Genomic DNA, 20,916 nt, shown 5'->3' with positions numbered 1-20,916 from the left:
TGTCGATTAAACGCATGGTGGAAAATCCAACAATACAGCAGGGCGCTGGTCTCTTTGCCATCAACTTTATTATATTACACGCGAACAGTTGCATTTTGTAACGTTCAATGTTGTTGTCAAGGGAATAGTTAAATGAACAGATGGTATTTACCTAACTGCTCTCTCAGATTTTATTACCAAAATATCATCGTTAATATGGGACAAAATACTGGCTGTGATTGCTGCTAATTATTTGCAAGTATAATTACCGAAACGATAAAACGTATTGGTATAACGAGAAATTTACACTGAAACCATACGCCCGGCACATTCGACGTATAATATGTACAATTTTCAAGCGATGCAATGGATTTCAAATAGGCGTGAAAGGCAGAACAAAAGAATCCTCTTCTATTCTCAAAGATTTCCGAAGTTTTCAGTCGTTAAACAGAAAGCTCGACATTATCAGTCTCTCGAATCAGCAGTTAGTAAGAATGGCTGAGAGAAACAGCGCGAAACTCTTTAAATATTACGAGTTAATTGACTAGTCTTTGAAAGACGAGAGAAAAGAAAGCTTCGGTCAAAGCGAGGCGTCTTCGCCGCGAATTCAACAAGTTAGCCGTTTCTCTTTGGAAGACGGCGTTAAAAGCGGCCTCGGCGTTGGAAGATTCGCGAGAAATCTAGATTAAAGGAACAAGAGCTTTCCCGTCGAGGTAGCTTGCCAATACCCACCTGCACACCCGTTTCCTAAGATGACTGCCCTCCCGAATAAAACTCCCTCCACTTTCTTTCGGTCTGGACCCGAAGATAAAGAATCCTTTGATCAACGAAATGTATCGGCGAAAAAAAGCTGGGCGGATTTAGGTATCGAGATTCTATGGATGGATCCTGATGGAACATTTTTGGAGCGGGTCAACCGAAATAGCATCACGAATCGGTCTGTGTTTTTCTTTGGCTCCCTCGTTAGTAAAAGTCAAGCAAAAAGAGTGCACGCTTCGACCGAAAGCTAGCTCTTCATTCTGGATGAAATATTTGTCTTAAAGCGGACTTTAATCTCGCGATCTGGGAAAGTTTGGAAATGTTTATCCGGCGACCAAGTTCGACGAATCTAGCCACGATTAATTTCATCCCTCTGGAGATTTGCACGAGCTGCAGAAGTTCAAATGTTCGCGAGCTTTCTGAAGCTCAATTGATTTACAGGATCTGTCGGATATAAGGATTTAATTTTGAAAAATTTCGAACCGAGGTGATTCATTCGAAACCAAATCGATATTTTAGCTGCAATTGGCAGACAAATATTTGAAATGGCTCACTCTCGTATGAAATTAATCGACACGAATGAAAAATTAATTACCATTATTCAAAGGTAATCGGACGTGACCAAATAAATCGAATAGTAAAAAATCGTAGGACTACGCAAAAAAGCGTATCTACCTAAAGAAAATTTACACATTTATTCACACTCATACGAGCTACAACGGACACGAAAAAGTCATTTGTTGTTGGCTTAACTAGACGCCGGTGAATTTACAGCCAGCGACAAGAGAGGTTTCGAGCTTAGTCTTTGATGAAGTGAGCAATTAACTCTATCAACCATAAATAAAAAGCTACGTTGTTTTTTTTTTCATATCGTTAACAAGATCTTTTGAATCGTGACAAAACCACGGTACGGTAAAACCTTTTATTTTCAAATAAAAAAGTAGTTAAACAATTTACACGAATTAACTACAACTCAATCACAGTTTAATGGTAGTAAAGTTATCTATGTTTTCACACATGGCTAACATTTTATACGGATTAACAATGTTGAAACACTTTTGAAGTATTTTCACTTATAGAGTTGAAGGTACTGTCGACGATCTCAAATGTCGCAGTTTTAATTGACTTGCTCCACTGATCACCGCTTGCGTTTCACCGCACCTTTTATTACAAATACATCACAATTTTCGATAGCTTGATCGAGATACGAACGACACGCTTGAATCGTGTACAAAGGTATTTCGATTACACGGAACATTGCAAGCTTCGAGACCAGACGAAAAATCAGAATGTTTTCTGTCTGAGAATGTCGCGTACCGATCACTTTGACAGTCGAATGAAAGGTGAACGGGTCGGCCTTTACTGTTGTCCCGAATTCTGCGAATAGTAAATTGCACACGGTCGAATAAACTTTCACCGAAACACGAGTAACGATAACATACAGAACCTAAGCAAAAAAGTCGTGTCTCTGTGTTTGACAACAATGATACGATATCGCAGCTCGTCGTACTCGACCCTTTGCTCTGTGAGAACATCCAGATGTTTGAGTTTCCCGAGAAACACCTGCTTCGACGATTTAAGCTCCAGGTAACTCGCGCAGGTGTTTTTATTAGTCAAAGAAGAATTTATTGGGATCCGCGAAGAGCGAGCATTCAGCCATTTAAAACAATGGGATACTTTACGTTATTCGTGAAATAAGTTTGATTAAGTTAAATAAGAAATAGGAAAATATACTTAAACTACTAAGAACATATAGTAGCATAGAGAGTAGTTTGAAAGTACCTGATGCTCTACCTAACCGTTGAACGTTTCTCCGCACTGGTTGTTCTCTATTCAAAGAGCCAATCGACATCCAATTCATCCCGGCAGAAGTCAGCGAGCAGGAGTACGTGACTGTTTCGAAAGCGTGTTCGTACCTGGGATCTGGACGCGTGCTGGTTTCAGCAGACGACGTGCATCATCACGCGTGGATGTCCTTTGCAGGCGGCGCGACGTTGCTCTAGGATGGCATCGTACGTGACTCGTAGATGAGGATGGGATCCCAGTGGATGCGCGTCGTGGTCAGTTCGACGTGCCTGGGCGGATACGAGCGATTAAATCGTCCGATCATTACCAGGACACGACCGAACGGCTAGCAGAACACCGTTTTCATCGTTTTAGCGGTGGCTCGAGCGGTACCTCGAGCGGTGGCGCGCATTATCGGCCCAGACACCTGCCGGAAATACCATTAGCGGCCATTTATTTCGAACGAATACCCAATTGCGACGGCCGATAATCTAGTGTCGAGCACGTTTTAGCTGACAATAAGTTCAAAGTACCGGCAGACTATGGTGTCTCGTTTTTTCTCGGAGGATTTAGCTCGTGGAAAGGAGCTTCTAGAAGGAGGATCTAGAAACGTTAGGGTTTCTGATTCAGGGTTTCTGAACGACGTTGAAAGAGAATGAGAGAGGCGTGGTAGCGTTGCCTTGTGGATGCCCTATGTACTCTCAGTAGCAGCTTCCTCTCTCCAAGTGCCACAACTCTCAGCTATGACCAGTTTATCACGGAACGAGGGAGCGAGTTTCGAGACTACGAAACCACTGAGATACTCGTGAGCCTTGCATGCTTCATTTGCACAGCAACAAGTATCTTTGCTGGGATCTAGTACAGAGAAGTCAGATACATGTCTGGATCTTCGCTAAGGTTCATCATGATAAATCGAGTTTTCAATTAACTCTCTATACAAATTGAATTCTCCTATTGCTGTCCCATTTCCCGTCCATCATTTAGCAAGGGAAACACTAAGGGAGGCTGAGACGAGAAATATAAATGGCGTTTTAGGGAAAATGCAGACCTGGTACTTCTTCAGTCCTCTCATTGAATTTCAATTAATACACGTCGCCAGCCACCGTTCAACGTTCAGAGAACGGTTTAATTGGTTCACGGCGGTTTCAAATCGTCGGCTAGGATGGACTCTGAGATAAAGAAAAGCTGCCACCGTTTCTTCTATTTTCTTTTCCCAGACCTGCCGTGGATGAAGGAAATCATTTTCTAGGGATAAAGTATTCCCGCCGAACCTAGGGTCGGAATTACAACATTTTTGTGGACCGATAAGTCCGAATTCGATCCGATAAGAGGATAAAGAACAATTTATGACCAAGGTTAATGGAGAAGGAAAGCGAAAGTAGATAGAAAATAAAATTCATTTCTAAGCATTGAACGCGTTGTGCCGAGTAACAGTGCAAATAGTATATGGAAGATAGAGGTGATCCTGTTAACGATCTTACGGTCCGATAGGTGGGGGCAATCATGCTCGATGAATCAATAAATTTAAATAGTTACGAGACAGCAGGTGAGCAAGCGTCCCACGATCGCAACTGAGGATATTTCTCTAATTCTTCCGACAAGGAGGACAGAGTATCCAAGCTGAAATTTAAAAAGGAAACGAGGCGGTGAAACGCAGAAGAATTTTCCCAGGTTGCAGCAAAATAGCATCTCTTGCCTCCGTGTTGCGTCGAGAAAAAAGACAACGGGAGGTGTTCCGCGTTAACGATCTCTCTGTATGCTCAATGAGGTGCAAAACAAACGGTGAGTAAAATATTCAAAGAGATCGCTCACTTTAATAAAAGGAAATAAAATATGGTTTCCGAAACGGCTAGCTAGTGGAACACGTCTCGTTAGGCGTTCCCTCCGCTGATCCACTAGAATGCAAATAGAAAATTTCGTAGCACCACCGTGAAACTGGCAAAAGAATACAGTCGGTTGGTTCGTTAGACGCAGCGACGAACTTCTTTTCGCCGTGATCGAACATTTGCATCGGCCGAAAGAGAAGAGAGAAGAGTCTCGGAGGTGGAAGTGGGTGAAGGAGGCCATCGAGAGAAGTTTCAGCGAGCAGGCCACATCGAAGTTGAGATCGAAACTTTTCCACTCTCCGACGAATAGCTTTAACTACGTCGAGCAGGAAGGCGGTGAGAGCAAAGGTGAGCGGATTTAATCGTCGCACTGGAAACTCACTTGATCGCGCTTTGGACTCGAAACAAGCGGAGAACATGGCTCCCGGAGGCAACAACCCTCGACTTGGTCAAACGGAACGATCCACTCGAGCGTCTGCCACGGCTGGAAAACGCAAATAGCAATTACGCGGCAACGTATTGTCGCTCGTACCTCGGGAACTTGTCGTCAGTGATCAATGAAAAGCCGCGCAGCTACGCAAACAGCAACGCTGTTTCCTTAATGGGAAAACTCTGGACGATGTTGTTGCTGTGCCTGTCGTTTGCTGAGCTTTACGGCTCGTCGAAAGCAGGGGGGAGGAGGGTAGACCGAGGGTGGACCGAGGGTGGACCGAGGTCGGGTTAATGTCGGTCGAAAGAACCGGTAATTGCTTAATTCTCGTGGCTGGAACGATCCAACACAAGCCAAGGAACCGCGGACTCCTGCTACGCCTACTTGCTCGGACGATTTATCTTCTCTGGAAGTACAAGACCGACTGCCAGCGAGGCTTTTTAATAAATAAACCCTTGCGCGCAGAGAAACCTGTCCCTTTCAGACCAGGAACACCTGTGAAAAATTCAATTTGTCAACCAGCTAGGTCTAGGCGTACAGAGAAAGAGAATTTGGACTGACAGGACGTGGTGCACTGGTAGTTCCTAGAATTTAGATTTCCTGGTGACGAGGCTGATCAAAGACACGCCGCAGAGCGATTTTGCGCCGATAGACGAGATTTCTCGCTAAACCGATTACCACAGTCACCGCGATCAAGCGATATCAATTTCGTTTTTCTTACTTTTCTTCCATTCGATAAATGACTTACCGAATGACTTTCTAAAGACGCTCTATAGTCTTACGTAAGAGAATATTCCGATTCTATACTCTTCTCACAATTCATAGCAGATTCAATTTACCGAAAAGTAATCTCCAATTCGAATCCTTTCGAGACAAGAAGAAAATTAAAGGGGGGAACGATATGTTCGATTGTGGATATTTAATGTCAAGATACGTTCCACAAAAATCTTCGTCTATTTTGGTCTCTGAATAAAATCGAAGGAAACAATGAACGCTCCAGTTACAACTATGTAGATTAAAACGATCCATAGGAAGCAGCCTATATTGCTCAAGATGAAACGGAAAGCCTATCGAAGCCTTATCGAAATGAAATTTTTCAAACGTAATACAAGTCTCTGTGCAGCTGTCTCAAAAAGCAAACGGCAAAATGTTTCTTGTTCCAAGAACGTTGAATGCTATTCACCGATATTCCTTGGCTCTGCGAAATCTTTCTACCGAGAAGTAAAAATCTGCGAATGAAGGATTCAATCTGTCCCACGGTTCCAGCCGGTGAATTGACTTTTCTGTGGATGGAATACGCGAGTTACAGCACGAAATTTTGACGCGTGAAATTGAAACCCTGACAGTCTCACCTCGAACCGACGATCAGCCCGTGTCGCTCACGGCGAGAACTCATTTTATTTCTTGAGACACGTCAACGGTTGTAGGAGTGAATAACCTTCCTAAGGAACGAGGAGCATTGAAATTATCAGGATCAGAGGAAACTTCATCTCCGAAGAGTAATCCGGATCCATGACACAGATCGTTCCTTCGATTCTCGTGAACCACGGAGAAGAGGAGAGAAGGGGAAACGATACGAGTGTCAGAACGATCGTAAAAATACCGACACTCGCCCCAGAACATTCCAATTTGTTTCTATCATCGTGCTTCCCGATCCGTCCTCGATTGATTCAACAGGAAACAAAGGTCTTCGTCTCTTCTTAAACTACAACCTTGAAAACGGAAGCAAGGATACTGGGATCTTGCTCCTCTTGAAAAGACCTAGTTGGATTTTTTAGTTAAAATTCTTCTCTTTGCTAAAAGTAACATCACAAAGTACTCGGGTACTTCTGAAGAATCCGATTTTCGGCAGGTCGATCTTGGTGATACCTCAAGAAGGTCTACGAATAAACAGGATAACCGGAGAGACAAGTAGAAGTAAAAACACGACCACTGTGTTTGTGTTCAGGCTTCCTAAACTGTGAGTAACGAAAAAGTCGATCCGATGGGATGAAAAATCCCTTCGATCTTGTGCACAATTCCTCTCCTCTCGAATCGTCGAACCACTACAATGCGTCTCTGACACGAACGTTCGGAGAAGTCGTTGAATGACGAGGGAACAGAGAAAGAATCACAGCAAGCGGTCTGACACTCAGCTCGCGATTTAAAATCGTTGCAACGATCCCGGCCACTGTACGAGCCCGAGCAACAAGTTATACACCATAGCAGGCGTATGAACCGACAGGCCTGCCGTTCACTCATTTCGATCGCGGAGAAATCCATGGTGGGAAAAGTGCAGCTAGAACCAGTGCTCGTCTATCGATCTACGCGATTATTTAGCTCGGTGTCCTACCGTCAACTATCTTCAGACCTCGTCGATTTCGTGGCCACCTGATCGAACGTAGCAAGAGACGCGTTCTGGGAAATATGAACGGAGAGAATTTGTCACAGATGAAACTATAAAGGCGCGTACCAGGTGAAAGATCCGAGGTAGATCTGCGTGAGATCGCGATCGACCGTGGCCGAGCAAACTGGGTGCGTTCCAGCGGGTGAACGAACGATCGAAGGTGTCGTCGCGCAACCCCGACTACCGATATCCGATCGAGACGGTTTCCGAAGAAAGAAAGTTGGCGCGATGTAGGAACGACCCGGTGGTCCGGAGTACCGTGCCAGTACTGGTACTGTGGAGTTTGTTATCGAGTAGCGGCGAGAGGAAAAGCGGGAGGGCAGGGTGGTGGCAGCTCCGCTTGGCTGACAAGTAGACAGAGATGGTATTACGCAGGCGCCGGTTCTCGGCTCGCCTCGCGACCACCTTCCACCCCCGACAACCCTCGACAACTCGAGTGCTCGGCCGCCCTACACGGCCACCGATGCCACCTACACCCCCGCGCCCACTACCCTCAAGAACCGTACCTATTCTTCCGAGATGTCCTCGTCGACCGCGTGCAGACAATTCGAGATAAGTGATCAGACCAACTGTATATTTACAACACTCTTTGTTCGTGCTGCTGGACATCAGTCCTGAAGGACTGGGCAGAACTGGGCAGGACTGGGCAGGACTGAACGAATATTCACGATCAAAGCAGCGTTGTACATTCTAAGTGCGACCTGATAGCAATACAATAACTTCATAGTACGTCAATTTTCCAAATGATACTCTTATGAATGCAATATTTTTAACGAAATCAGTGATAGTGAATAGTGTGGTCAGAGGCAAAGCTTTTCGAACCTTAGAACGTCCAGCAAGATTAGAGTTTCCAAGTTATTTTTCATGATACGAAATCGATTCGATTTACCTCGCTAGGCACGCCGGATCGTTCGCCATTTTCGCAGACTTTTAGACGGAATTCCTCCACTTAATGAGCGGCGTGCTCTATCTAGTCGCGAAACGAGCGAATCCTTGAGAATCTGCTCGCGAATAATTACGCCACTGACCGACTTACGTATCCCCAGAGTACATATCCGTAATCAGAAAGTTTCCGCCGGCTGGTCGCGTTTTTGACACGAATAAATTCCGCCGATTACGATCGCCACGGTGTTAAAACGTTCTCGTTGCGGAACAGAATTTCCGGCGGAAAGAACGATGCCCTGGATAGAGAATATCATCTCGGTTAACCGAGGTTCCATTATCCAAATTTTCCATTATCGAATCTCGATTATGACGTACCCTGTCAGCAAGCAGCGACGCGATCGACAAAGGAACGTGGTATATAAAATCCATCGCGAAATACTAGGATAAACCTCGTAGAATCGGAAGAGTGGCACTTCCGTAGTCGCGGAACTTATGTACCACTTATACATATTATCAAACATGGCAGCTACCTTTTTGATTAATACTTCTCTCAGTTTTCCGCTCACGAGCATCCTCGAGACCCTTATTCTGTCTTCAATATTTCCCTCGACGATGTATATTAATGGGGTGGCTGTACCGTTCAGTTATCTAACAGAAAGTCTAGCAAATGCGTATAAAACTTCTTAACTATGTCAGCTGTGTTAGAATCATTACGCAAGATAATTGTTCTATACGTTCTAAAAAAAATTTCTATGTAGTAGGAAACCATTGCTTCTGACATTTGTCTTCCTTGTCCTTGAAACAATATTAATTTTAACATTTCCTCAACATCTATGTCGAGTGTATCTACCTTTACGCTCTGAATTTTCTTCTGTTGATTTTTTATTACTCTCTGCTTTAGTTTGTTATCAACCGCGATATCGCTTACAACATCATAAAGAGTTTACGTTTATTATTACTAGAAAATCGAGGGAAGATATTTGACCAATATTTGCGAAATATTGGCTTCAGCATTTCTCGATACGAGCTGCCCGTATATTCGTTGTGTCGTACGAACAAGAATCGTGAGCGTATAGTGAAATTCTCGGGTTCGATGCGAGTTTTGAAATACACCCGAAGTTGAGAAGGGGGCGGAAAGTAGAGACGAGGGAAAAATGAAGGATGTTGAGAGGAAGTAATTTTCAGAGATGTCAGATCCTCCAGCGAATGACGTCATCTTTAAATGAAGATCAAAGTATAGTGGTCCGATCGTCCTTAATATACCTTCTAGAACTTTTGTGTCACATTCTTCACGAAATTATTAATCTAGGAAAAAGATAGGAATCTAAAAATATATTTTTTAAATCTTCTGAGATATAGGATTGGGCAGGTTTTCTTTCAAGTCTTCTACAGAAAAACCAGGGGATACGAAATCGCCTCCTGAGATCCCTACAAATGTATTTAAAAAAGCATCTATCCTTTCAAATATACGAGAGTTACCGCGAATCGATTAATAGCGGCTGTTGGACACGATTATTAAAACCTCTGGTTAGTCCTCTGAAAACTTATCTGCGTAAATCGTGAACAAAGAGGTCTGAAAAACAAGTAGACGGTTCAATGGTTTGGAAGCAGGGGGTGTAAACGGCAAGAGGCACGAATCTCTAAAACTCTAACCCCCTCTCCCCTTCGCGTTGTTCTCCCCTATCGGTATTCTATCAATACCCCGTTGCGTCGCTCGCGCGATCACCCCTCGTCAACGCGAAAGCGGTGAAACCGTCAGGGGAGCCATTTGGAGCAGCGGTTATATTTAATGCACAGACTGATATACTTAACCGCACCAAAGAATTATCGCGCCTAAAATTTCCACATTCGAAAAACCAAAATCCTTCAGATCAATCCTTCACAATTTGATGAAAACGAATAAACCAGAAGCTAAACTAGAACCGAAGAGAATGATCAAAGCGTGAAAATACGAAAAAAGAATCTAGAGCTTTTCGATGCAGGCATTTTGGCAAGAAGTATTCTAAAGTTGAGACCTAAACGAGAGATGCTGTTATCTTTGAATTCGTTTCATTTTATGGGAAAATCTTTTCGTTAGCACGATGTAATTGACACTGTGGTTTTTAATGAAACACAAATATTTTCAGTCGACAAGTCGATGCGCCTGCACAATTCTACAGACTCAAGATCCACTGTGAGAGGGATTCGTCGAAGCCGAAGTGTTCCGCGTCTACTGGGAACAGCTCAGGATGGAAAGCAAACACGTTCAAGCGAGGAGTGCCGCTTAACGTCGAATTATTTTTGTGAAATATTGTCGACCGCGCGGAAATTGAACCGACAGCCGGAACGATTTACGAGCAACCTGCGAGTAAACTTTCAGATCGATGTTTGGAAGAATGTTCGAAATCGAACAATGCGAGCGCTGAGACGAAGGTGATCAAATTGAGATAGTGAAAACTATAAATCCGATTCCATTATTGCAATTCTAAAGGATTGACATTAATAGAAACTATCTCGATTGGAGCTTGATGGGTCGCCTCTAAGTGGACAATGCATGCTAGTAATATTCACGATTGTAAACTCACTTTATCTGATGAAATATTCTCTTAACATGATATACCTAGTAGAGTTCCAAAGCCGAAATTCAAACAGCCACGCCGCTTTGACAGTCTTTTTTATACAGACAATCGAAACTGATACAATAACAGCCATTGGAATAATCAATGAGATCACTAAACCTCATTGTTCTCTTAGCCAAAATTGATGAAGGAACTTTAATAATGTAAAAATTATTTTTCAAGCACGATCTTTACATTACTCTCGATACATCTATATTTATAGAGATTACCGCAACAAGGAGGCGAAAATATCCTATCGAGAAATTATAGAACATCATATAAATAATCATACCCGAAATGTCCATTTTCGTGAGACAAATTGCGCACCTGATCCAACTCCCCTTTTCTCCCTTCCTAAGTTTCCAAGAGCTTTCAACATTTCGAATATGAATTTTCGGATATAAATTGTTGTAACATCGCGTGTCGAAGGCTATAAAGCCCAATACGCAAGCCTTAAAATAGAATTCACCCTTAAAGCAATCAAAAGACACGTTCATGGCGACTATGGCATTTCTTCGGTGTGACGCAACAAGCAGATAGAAGCAAAGACGTTCCTCGCCATGAGTAGAAATCATTTTCACGGGTTTGAATTTATGATATCGCTTTCGAACCACGAAGGCGTAATTTCTGTCGCTTAAGCAGGCAAGAAACGCTTTTCAAGATTTGTTTTCATCTCTCTAAAGAACTTCCATAATCGCGCGAACACATTTCGCACTTGGTGCCATTATAGTTGGCAAAACGGTAGAGATTGTGAAACTTCCGACCGAGCATCATGCATTTGCAAGCAGCGAAAATCTCTTCGATGGAGGGCAAGTTTCTTCCACGACGAAAGTTCCCGATGCTTTTTAAGTTGTGACGCGGTTACTACGTACGTTGCAACTCCAACACGCTGCCCTGAACACAAGAAAATAAGAAAGCAACGTGCGAGGATGTAAACTTCTATCTCTATGTGCATCTCTACCAACTTTTACATGCATGTAAAAGTAAATTATTCATTAACGTGAGATTTGTATAAAATAGCCTCATTTGGTAGTAGTATCCATCCATGAAACACTAAAAGGCCCATAAAAAGGAGTGTTTGAAAAGGACTCAGTAATACTGATTGAAAATTTCATCAGCTGAACCAAAATATGCTATCCTTTGAAATATTTTCCGTTCCGCTTATACACAAACACATTGAAAATAACATTTTCAATATTTCCGCTTTACTACTGAGACACATAGCAAACAGCATCAAATAAAAGCAAGTCTCGAGCTACACTTCACGAAAAAATTAATATCAAATGAAATTCCTCCCTCCTCTATTCGCCCAGTTTCCATCAGCATTCATTAAATTTCAAAATAGAATAACACGAATACCGGAAAAATTACTCTGAACTCACACCCAGGAGATTGAAGTATTCTGATTGAAACGCGAGGCGTGATCATGATCATCGGGATCATCCAAACTAAGCGATACCATGATAAAACTTAAAGAGAAGAATTTAAATTCATCAAAGTAGCTTGATCAACTTTCTTCGTTCTTGGCGTTCCTAGAAACGATTCAATTTAGCGAGGGAAAATAAAGCGTGGTGGGCTTCCCAATGAGTGCTTATCCAAATTAATGCCCTCTTTTATAAGCTACAGATTATCGTTGTTGATCATCGAAAAATACGATTCGAAAGGCGATTTGTGCAAATATTGTGTAAATTGAATTATCAACGATCCTCTATAATTTCAGTGATTAAGTACATTAATGATTCGGATAGTATCAGAAAGCAATTATCTTGAATTGAGTGGGGTATTGAACTTTAATGAAAAAAAAGTAACAGAACGGGTTGGAATTATCCCACGAACGTTAAAACAAGCCAACAACATCGAAGGAAAATATCGTTCGTTCTTCATTCTACATAATACATCTGTGTTGTATTGACGAAATGTATCAACATTTTTCTCAGTAAGGGAAAAGGGGTACTATAAAAGACAAATACCGCCTTGAATGGATGTGACCATTCATGATTGAAAAATTACCGCAATTCTGAAATAGACAAAGTAAACAATATTTGATTAATTCGAGTTGCTCCATTTTCCAAAAGGAATCCTCTTCATGACATATTCCAATAAAAGGCATAAAGAGGATCTCTCTGCCGTGTAAAAGTTCAAGCACATTTCGATTCGAGTAGGCATAATAATCGATCGATGTCTGTCACTAACTCCGCAGACAAAACTTTTTCCCATTCCGAAGGCAGAGAACGGTGTTGCGCCAAAACTTTTTACTTCCGAAAATTGCAAGCTTTTTTACAGCTAGCCGAGCAACTTCACGAATTTTCCCATCAACCGTGAGATGTTTATAACGCAATAATATCGATTCGCTTTTCCAATTAATTTTCATTGTAAACATTCAACCATCAAACTGTTCTATGCATGAGGTAGTATAGTGAGTATTTGCTAAGGCCACTCCCGAAGTCATAAATACATGCTGTTAAATCGATAAAACTTCCAATTTTCTTTTATACATAGCTGCGTTTTCTATTAATTTTAATTCTAATTAACTCTATAAGTTTCTCAACATTTATGCATTTGAAAAATCATTTTTTAAACAGCGAAGGAGTATAAAAATAACCAATTGTAGATTATAAGTCAGTTAATGAGCATATCGCTTTAAGTTCATGAAACTACTGGCAGACATTATCACGGTAATTTTATGAACTCAAGTTAGTACGAGGCTTGAAAATTAATTATATTGATCAACATTGTCGATTCACTAATTCCTACGAACTCTATTAATGAATTAATTCACGATCCCTTACCGCAACGGGTAGTATGAAAATTTTATAGCCGACATTTGTCGGTCAGGAAACGCTCGTTTCTCGGTTTAATGCCAGTATGAAATTTCCAGCGTTTGGATATCGGTGGTTTTATCGAAATATTATTGTCCCCTCGCTCCCCATTTGCATCCGCAAAATCTACGAGTTTGACATATTGACTTGACAAACGTTTCTGTTCCATCGGCTGCTCTCCAAGCATTCAATGTACGCAGCTTACCGATTTAAACATTAATTTTGAAAATGTCAACAAAATATGTATACTTTTTCTAGTACACGGAAAAAGCAGAAGCATAATAAAAACGGGAAATATTTACAATATCACACTTTAAATCTTCATTTTTCATGGTGCTCTTCCATCGCATTTTTTGCTTTAAGATTTATTTAAATTGAATTTCATTCATATCATAGATTTTAACTCTCCTTGCATAAATCGAGATATTTGAATGTCCAATATTAAAAATCCCTTGAAATTTGAATGGCACAAATCTCATCATAGTTCGATCAAAGATTTCACGATACTCAATGATTCTTCGAAGCAACGGTGCAATGTACAATCCGGAACTATAAATCACTAGAAACGAGAGAGCTCAGAAAATACTGATAGTCCAGTTGCCTACGTAAACTGCTACGAGTTATACGGACCGACTGTAAATCACATTTCATACCGATACCGTTTAATACAGAGTAGTCTATTTCTCCTGTCTATGAGAAGGAACGACTGATACGATTGTGTTTTACGTTTTCGACATTTAGCTGATCGATACGTTTAGAATGAAAATTACTCTCCAGATAGAACAGCATCCGATATTTCGACAGAAAGGAAAGGATCTTGTAATCAAAATTTTAGTTCATCACTGTAAACAAGACCACGCTGTAATGTTTAATTTCCGTCTGAAAATTAATTATACCAGCCAACAAGCGAGGATAATGTTTTAAGCGATTTACGGAACGCCAGGGCGTCTACAGCTCACTGTTTTTGATAATTATACCTTGTGTTCTTCTTAATTAGCCTGGAAATGCTTGCAACGTACGACAAATAACGTAGCACCATAAAAGCCAGTACGATCGATGCTCAACACTTCCTGCAATTTCCATGCTTGGAGATGGGAACATAACTACGATATAGTTCATGAAGAATTCTACAGTGGCGTTTAAAATATCTTTCAACGCAAGCTATTCTTTGACAAATTTATTTTCTCATTTAAATGTCTGATAGAAATTCACAATTTATGATTAACATTTTTTTTTATACTTTCTCCTCTTTCACATCTTGTATTTTTCTCAAGCACGCGCAACAACGTTTCCATAAAACTGAAGAGATCCCTTTAAAACTAATGAAAGCTAGAGAAGCTTTACGTTAAGGAAGTCTAAACTTACTCTTATAACACACATGGAATCCTCTTCTTTCAATCTATTTCCTAGATCACGTGTCACTAAATTTAATGAGAAAAGTATGAGCGCGAAAAATAAGAAAGCAGAATTTAGGACGCGAAGGAAAATGATGGTTTTGGTTGGTAGATATTGTCAAATATCGAAGCGAGCTTTAATGTTACGTAATAAGCTGATCGTACAGGAAATTCACCGTTGGTCCTGTCAGATGACTCTGACAGGAAGCATCGTCTTTGACGTCGGATCCAGATATTACGCGGAATCTAAATGTACGGTAGGAGTTTGTCGCGAAGAAAGATATCTGTCGTGCAATGGAGAATCTGTCGGCACGGACGGCGAAAAGGTAGCAAGACGAAAAACAAGATACCCTGTTTCGAACTTTATGTTTCTATATTTCGAAGGATGGATTTTATGACGACTGTCTCTCATAGAATCTCAATCGAAATCCTGATCGGAAATTCTTCATCTAATATTAAAAAAAAATGTATTGTATTTTATAGCTGTTACACTGTATCATTGAAACATCAATATGAAAAAGAATTGAATGTTCAATCCATAAAAATAGTTCGAAAAATAACGCCGAGATTTTGCTTAAAAAGGAAAATGCGATAATAGAATAATTACTTTACAGAAAGCGATCGAGTTTAAATACCACTTATATCGTGATGTTCTTTTATAGCCAGGGTTTTCCTCCTTTGCAAGGTTTGTCTTCCAAGTTGTAAAAGAGTCGTTTGTAGTTGCCAAGGATGCTTTCGCGTTCGAGATCAACCGGTATAACTGCCTCGTCATCGTGTTCGATGGCGATATCGATGTCCGGTTCCGTTTTTAAGTAGAACAAGTACGGTATAGGCTCAGACGCGCGTGCACAGTCTTTGAGCAAGTCATCGACGACTAGTGTTTCCTCGCTTGGTTTCTGGAAAGATTAAAATACAAATAAAATAAAATATATAGTATTTGAAATCTTTGAAACAAATACTACAGAGCATTAAACCTGAAAAACATCAAAAGGTTGCAAATAAAGGGAAATTCCAGTATTGATTGTCAATTAAATGGCTCTTCGTACATTTTTCTCGCGAAGTTACTTTCTTTTCCTGTTTCGCTTTCGAACATTACCGTTCATTAATCTTCAATTTCAATATCAGTCAAATATTAGATCAGTCTTCACAACCGCTGACACATCGATATTGAACGAAGATGTATATAACTGTGAGTTAAATCGCTCTTAATGACGACGATGATGATAAATCGATTATGGCGGCAGACTTTCGGAACGAAGGATCGAAATCATTGAAAAATAAACGAACGACGGAATCGTTTATCGACAGTCAGACTTTTTGCTCGGTAACAGCCACCATTATTAACGAAGACGATCAACGAAACGAGGGGAAAAATTTTAGAAAATATGGAGCTCCAGCCGATATTTATCAAGCCCAGTTAACCGTATCATCAGCAAGGGGAGAACTTTCCTGCGGATTTATTAAATACTCTTCGCCCTCGATAAAATGTTTAATCACACGAATTAGTTTCCAGTCAGCCTTCTGATTAAACGAGTATTTTTTCCATGATCCTTCAGAATATGATCACGACTGTGATTAATGAACTATGATCTGAGAATTTCAGATGGTAAATCAACAATTTGTAAATAAAATACTTTGCCATGGTAAATAAAAAGATCGATTTTTAGATATTACGTATCAGCAGTTGAACTGCTCGTTAATGCTTTCATAGAATATGAACTTAACGCTGCACAACTTGCCGAAAATTAAAAAGTAAATGCTCAAGAAGTTTCCTCTAGTACACCCGTTGCCAAACGAATGCTACAAGTCTCGCAACTAAAAAGGAATGTACGTACGTTATACGTACTCTGGAAATGCAAAAAGCCAACAAGACAAATAAAATAGTGTGTCGTATTTTTTCGTAGCTCAAGTCTCACTCTCTTTATTTCTTAAGAGGTATGCTCTAAGAGGAGCGTTAAGAGAAACGTATCAATTTAGATAAAGAATCAATTGAAACGAGATACCATACTATTCCTAGAGACCTTAAACTATTATAGTTGGCACTATAAATGAATTTGAAACGGAAGTTGTGTAGGAAAAGTAGGAAAACATTTGATAAATGAGTTATAATAAAAGTAACGTTACCACTTTCGCTTGCTGCTTTCCCGTCGCTGTTGAAGTGGCTGTTTTCGCAGACATAGAGTCGGGCACATTTTCAATGACCGTAGGTGCATCTGATTTCGACACATCTGGCGTGACAAACGCATCACTCTCGGCCGATTTCACGGATTTCTCTTCGGCTGGGTCTGTGGGCAGGGTTACGGAACCCTTGCTTTCGGCTCCAGGAGCACCTAAGCCACTCAGTGCGCTGAAATAACGAGAAGACTCCAAACTGAGCCTCTCCGACTCTCGCTTGCCCTTTCCTTGGGTTATGTACGTAGCCATTACAAGTCTGCCTCCAATTTCCTTCACCGCCTACAGCAAACAGAACATTTCCATCCCTTGTTACGGAAGAAGGACAGAATGTCGCAAAACCGTTACCTGATCTGCTGTCTCCGTCCAGTGTTTATAATAAGACCTAAAGATGGTAGCCTCCTGCGTGAATTTCTGCACAAGCTGCCGCATCTCCTCTTCGTTTCTCGGCATAGACAGCTTCTGCAAGAATACGTTCACTCTATAACAGAACGGTGCGTGTAAACCAAAGTTCAGAAGTTAACCTGAGACATAAAGCTTTGTCAAAAGGAACAGTTCCTCGCAATGTCGGAGCTTGCATGAAATAGACACAACCAAACATATAAACTACTTCTCCTGCGTTTAATCTTTCAACAATCGCCCTGTTTCTTCCCTTAATCCTAAATCCCGTTTCCTTCTTCCCGAGACTCGAAGAGGACGAGGCAGTGAGTAGAAAATACCATTTAAACATATCCATAATTTCTTACTTCAAATTCTTCTTCTTTAAGTTTATCGATTAAACCTAAATGCTGCCATGGTCTTCCAATGGGCCAAGTCATCAAGTTTCCGTGTTGCTCTTAATAAAAGATCATTATTAAAGAATAATTTTTATACGATTTCAGATTAGTCCAGATTAGCTCGTTTATTAACTCGATACTAGAATTTCATTTGCATCAACAGATTCGATAAAAGAATTACACTTACCCTGTGTTACCGAGGTTTCAGAGGCTGCCTGCGGATCGTCTTCTTCCCCTTCGAGATCACCCACATCTCCTGCCTCTTCAGATGATTGTTCGATAATTTCCTCTTCTTCGGTCGACTCGGCCTGTTCTTCGGTCTCAACTGCTGCATCTTCGCGACCGTCTAATGTTTCTACGACCTCTCCGTCTTCTATAACGACAAAGCTCTCCTTCAGACGTCTAATCGTCACGTTTCTTAGCGTGTCAATCGCAAAATACTCTACACGAGAAGATATTCGCGCCTTGAATAGATCGCGATAAGGGCTAAATCTTTGAAGGGTCTGAAACTTCAGCGCCGCAGAGAAGAGTTTGATCTTCCCTTGTTATCCGAGAAACAAAGAAAACTTTGTCCACCCTCTTCGCATCAGCTTATCTTTATCCCGGAAAAGGATTTAGAAGAAGCAAAATTACTTATTAAATACGGGGAATTTCCAGATAAGCCCGAGTCTCCTCCTCTTGTCACGGATGTGAAACAGTCTCGGTATCCTTCGTAATACCATCAAATCTGTTTAGGACAACGTAAAATACCGCGCAATATCCAAATCGCGTGAGAACAATACCCATACTTTTAGATTTATTTCGTGATAAGTGTTATAGCGGCCTATACAACACACCTCTATCAAAATTACTGTTCGTTATTGCCAGCTTCTCTCCCGGACTTATGTTATTTTGTCTGGTAAAAACAAACCTTCAAGGCCAAGGGGAAAGGTGAAAACGATCCTACGATTAAATTATTCTTCTCTTACCTCGAACTGAATCGCCAACAGTGGCTAGACTTTTCTTCTCACCTTGCTCACCACTGAGACTTTGCTGCGACTTGTCTTCTCCCTGTGAAAGAAAAGTCAAGGAGAGTTTGCGCATTATTCAAGCCTGAATATATGAGATCGAATTCATTGCAAAGCTCCAAAAAGTACTGCCTTGTTATAGAGCAGTTCGCGTTTCGCGTAAACAAACAGATATTGATTTCGTGAAACCCTTGGTTCACGTAACGGGGTAGTAAACGCAAAACACAGCAGCGAATACCGCGAAGATAAATTTTAAGAGCTGGGAGGATGAAATTTCTTCCTGACTACCTTGGCAGAAGAAAAGACGAAAATAAAGTTAGGGAATTGTTAGTTACGTCGACGACACCTTTTCCCTTTTTTCTCTCCACAGAGCGATTCTTTTTAATCTCGTGACACTCTGAATTTAATTCACAGACCATAAAAATGCCTACTCTATATGCGTGAAATTGATATTGCTAGGTACCTGCGCAGAAGTTAACAAAATTCGCGAAACCACGTGAAAATTTAATCGATGCAAAGAAAAAGACAAGCGATTAATGCGCATTAAAATTGAAATTAAATTTGCTTCGCTTATCTTTCACGTTGGCTGGCGGAAGACATGAAGAACGTGAGGGTGCAGTCGTTGCTCGAAGCACATAAATCGGCTGGCCAACACTTTCGAAACTCATGGTGAATACGTTCTTTCGATTACCCTGCCTGTTTCCTTCGATGGTTATTGAGTTCCAGCAATAGCTGCATCCTTCTAACAATTGAATATCTGTTGCTTTGTTACAAATCGCTTCGATTGTTTGATTGTATTAGGTGCCGGCCAGCGTTGTTTACTCTTTCCCTGCCATCCATTTCAGCCAATCGCATACTTTAGCGAGCAGCAATCAAGATTTCATTCTGTAGCGATGTAAACTTTTACGAATTTTCTATTTTCTCAATTCCTCCCCTATGTTTCATCGATTCGCTAAGTTAACAGGATGGTCGCGGAATTCGCACGATCTATAGACATTTCTTTTTATTAATCCCAAAGCGACTGGCCTCGAGGCCGATTAAGTTCGACCAAATATATTGAAGTCGATCAATTAATCTTCCCCTTGAAGGTCGGCTGAACTCGCGAAATGACGAAGCAACGCGTGTGGGTGACATTTTCTCACCAAGACACTATTTCTCCTACCTTCTCTTGTTCCTTTTCTTTTTTTATTTTTCGTTTGGTAAGTCACTCATGTGGGAGATAGAGAGATTTAAACCGCTCCCTCGTCACTGAACTATGCACCGTCGTGTATAAATCTTCGAGGCTGACTGAAAAATACGTGGCGCGCAAGCTACACCTGAGCTTCACGTCCTGAGACATGCTCCGCGGTGTTCAAGGTTAACCAACCGGATGCTACGGTACAGGGCCATTCCCAACGATCCACGTAAATCATGTTTTATGTGCTTCAACATCTCGAGAACTCGGCCAGCAGAGGAGCTTCGAGGAATTAAGTTTCTGGTGTTAGAAAAACTAAAAGACTTCGATGCCTGCGAGATTAAGTTCCTTGCGTAGCGAAGGAAATTGGAAAACTGGTAAAGTCGAGGACAAAAGGGAAAGGTTCGAACAGTCGCAAAGTAAAATTTTCTTCGCCAAACTAGATTCCATTCGATAGTTCCAATATTAAAGATGTTAGCAAGTTTCGTAGCAGAGAAGATGGCGGACAAATTGAATCGTGCATAGAAAGATAATAATTTTCTTTCGTCAGAAATGGAAAGATCTATCGGATTGGCAAGTTTTCGTCTGAGGAAGTACGAAGTCGTCTCCGCGCGCTTTCTGCCGCTTTCTGCCGCTTTCGGCCGATTTCTGCGGTGAACATAGTCGTCCTTTTCGCATCTCTGATTGTCGTCTCTTGAACATGTGCAGGAACAACGACAACTGAACTTGTAATTTGCGTTAAAATCTCAGGTTTCTCGTCAAAGCAACACTCTCAGAATTCCATTCAATCGCGTATGCTTTTACGAGCATAAGATATTTACGGTGACTCATAACGCGTATCGCGCGTGCACTGTTAGAACGCTTTTGTTAACGATGCGCATTGTAATGACTGCAGCATGAAAGCGCTTCGTTCTCGCTCAAAAGGCT

At 41.2% G+C, this 20,916-nt stretch overlaps 2 protein-coding genes across 7 annotated transcripts in view; both read right to left on the bottom strand.

Annotated features, from left to right (window-relative positions):
* LOC143183507 (uncharacterized) overlaps positions 1 to 7,890 on the bottom strand; it is a 57,494-nt gene extending 49,604 nt beyond the window's left edge. Inside the window, exons 1-3 of the mRNA XM_076385055.1 lie at positions 7,886 to 7,890; positions 7,487 to 7,817; positions 7,232 to 7,439 (exon numbers count right to left, since the gene is read on the bottom strand). Coding sequence (XP_076241170.1) covers positions 7,232 to 7,439; positions 7,487 to 7,817; positions 7,886 to 7,890 — 544 coding nt within the window. The remainder of the gene's footprint in view (positions 1 to 7,231; positions 7,440 to 7,486; positions 7,818 to 7,885) is intronic.
* A 7,381-nt stretch (positions 7,891 to 15,271) lies between these two features.
* Positions 15,272 to 20,916, bottom strand: part of LOC143184052 (uncharacterized) — a 35,477-nt gene continuing 29,832 nt past the window's right edge. For all 6 annotated transcript variants that reach the window (XM_076385999.1, XM_076386000.1, XM_076386002.1 and 3 more), the window contains 6 exons: positions 18,777 to 18,858; positions 17,996 to 18,181; positions 17,779 to 17,867; positions 17,381 to 17,494; positions 16,985 to 17,314; positions 15,272 to 15,756 (listed from right to left, as the gene is read on the bottom strand). In XM_076385999.1, the coding sequence (XP_076242114.1) occupies positions 15,517 to 15,756; positions 16,985 to 17,314; positions 17,381 to 17,494; positions 17,779 to 17,867; positions 17,996 to 18,181; positions 18,777 to 18,858 (1,041 nt within the window). In that variant the 3' untranslated portion in view covers positions 15,272 to 15,516. The remainder of the gene's footprint in view (positions 15,757 to 16,984; positions 17,315 to 17,380; positions 17,495 to 17,778; positions 17,868 to 17,995; positions 18,182 to 18,776; positions 18,859 to 20,916) is intronic.

The sequence above is a fragment of the Calliopsis andreniformis genome, chromosome 9 (assembly GCF_051401765.1).
Source record: "Calliopsis andreniformis isolate RMS-2024a chromosome 9, iyCalAndr_principal, whole genome shotgun sequence".
NCBI classification, from domain to species: domain Eukaryota; kingdom Metazoa; phylum Arthropoda; class Insecta; order Hymenoptera; family Andrenidae; genus Calliopsis; species Calliopsis andreniformis.
This window is presented reverse-complemented; position numbering and strand designations above follow the sequence as displayed.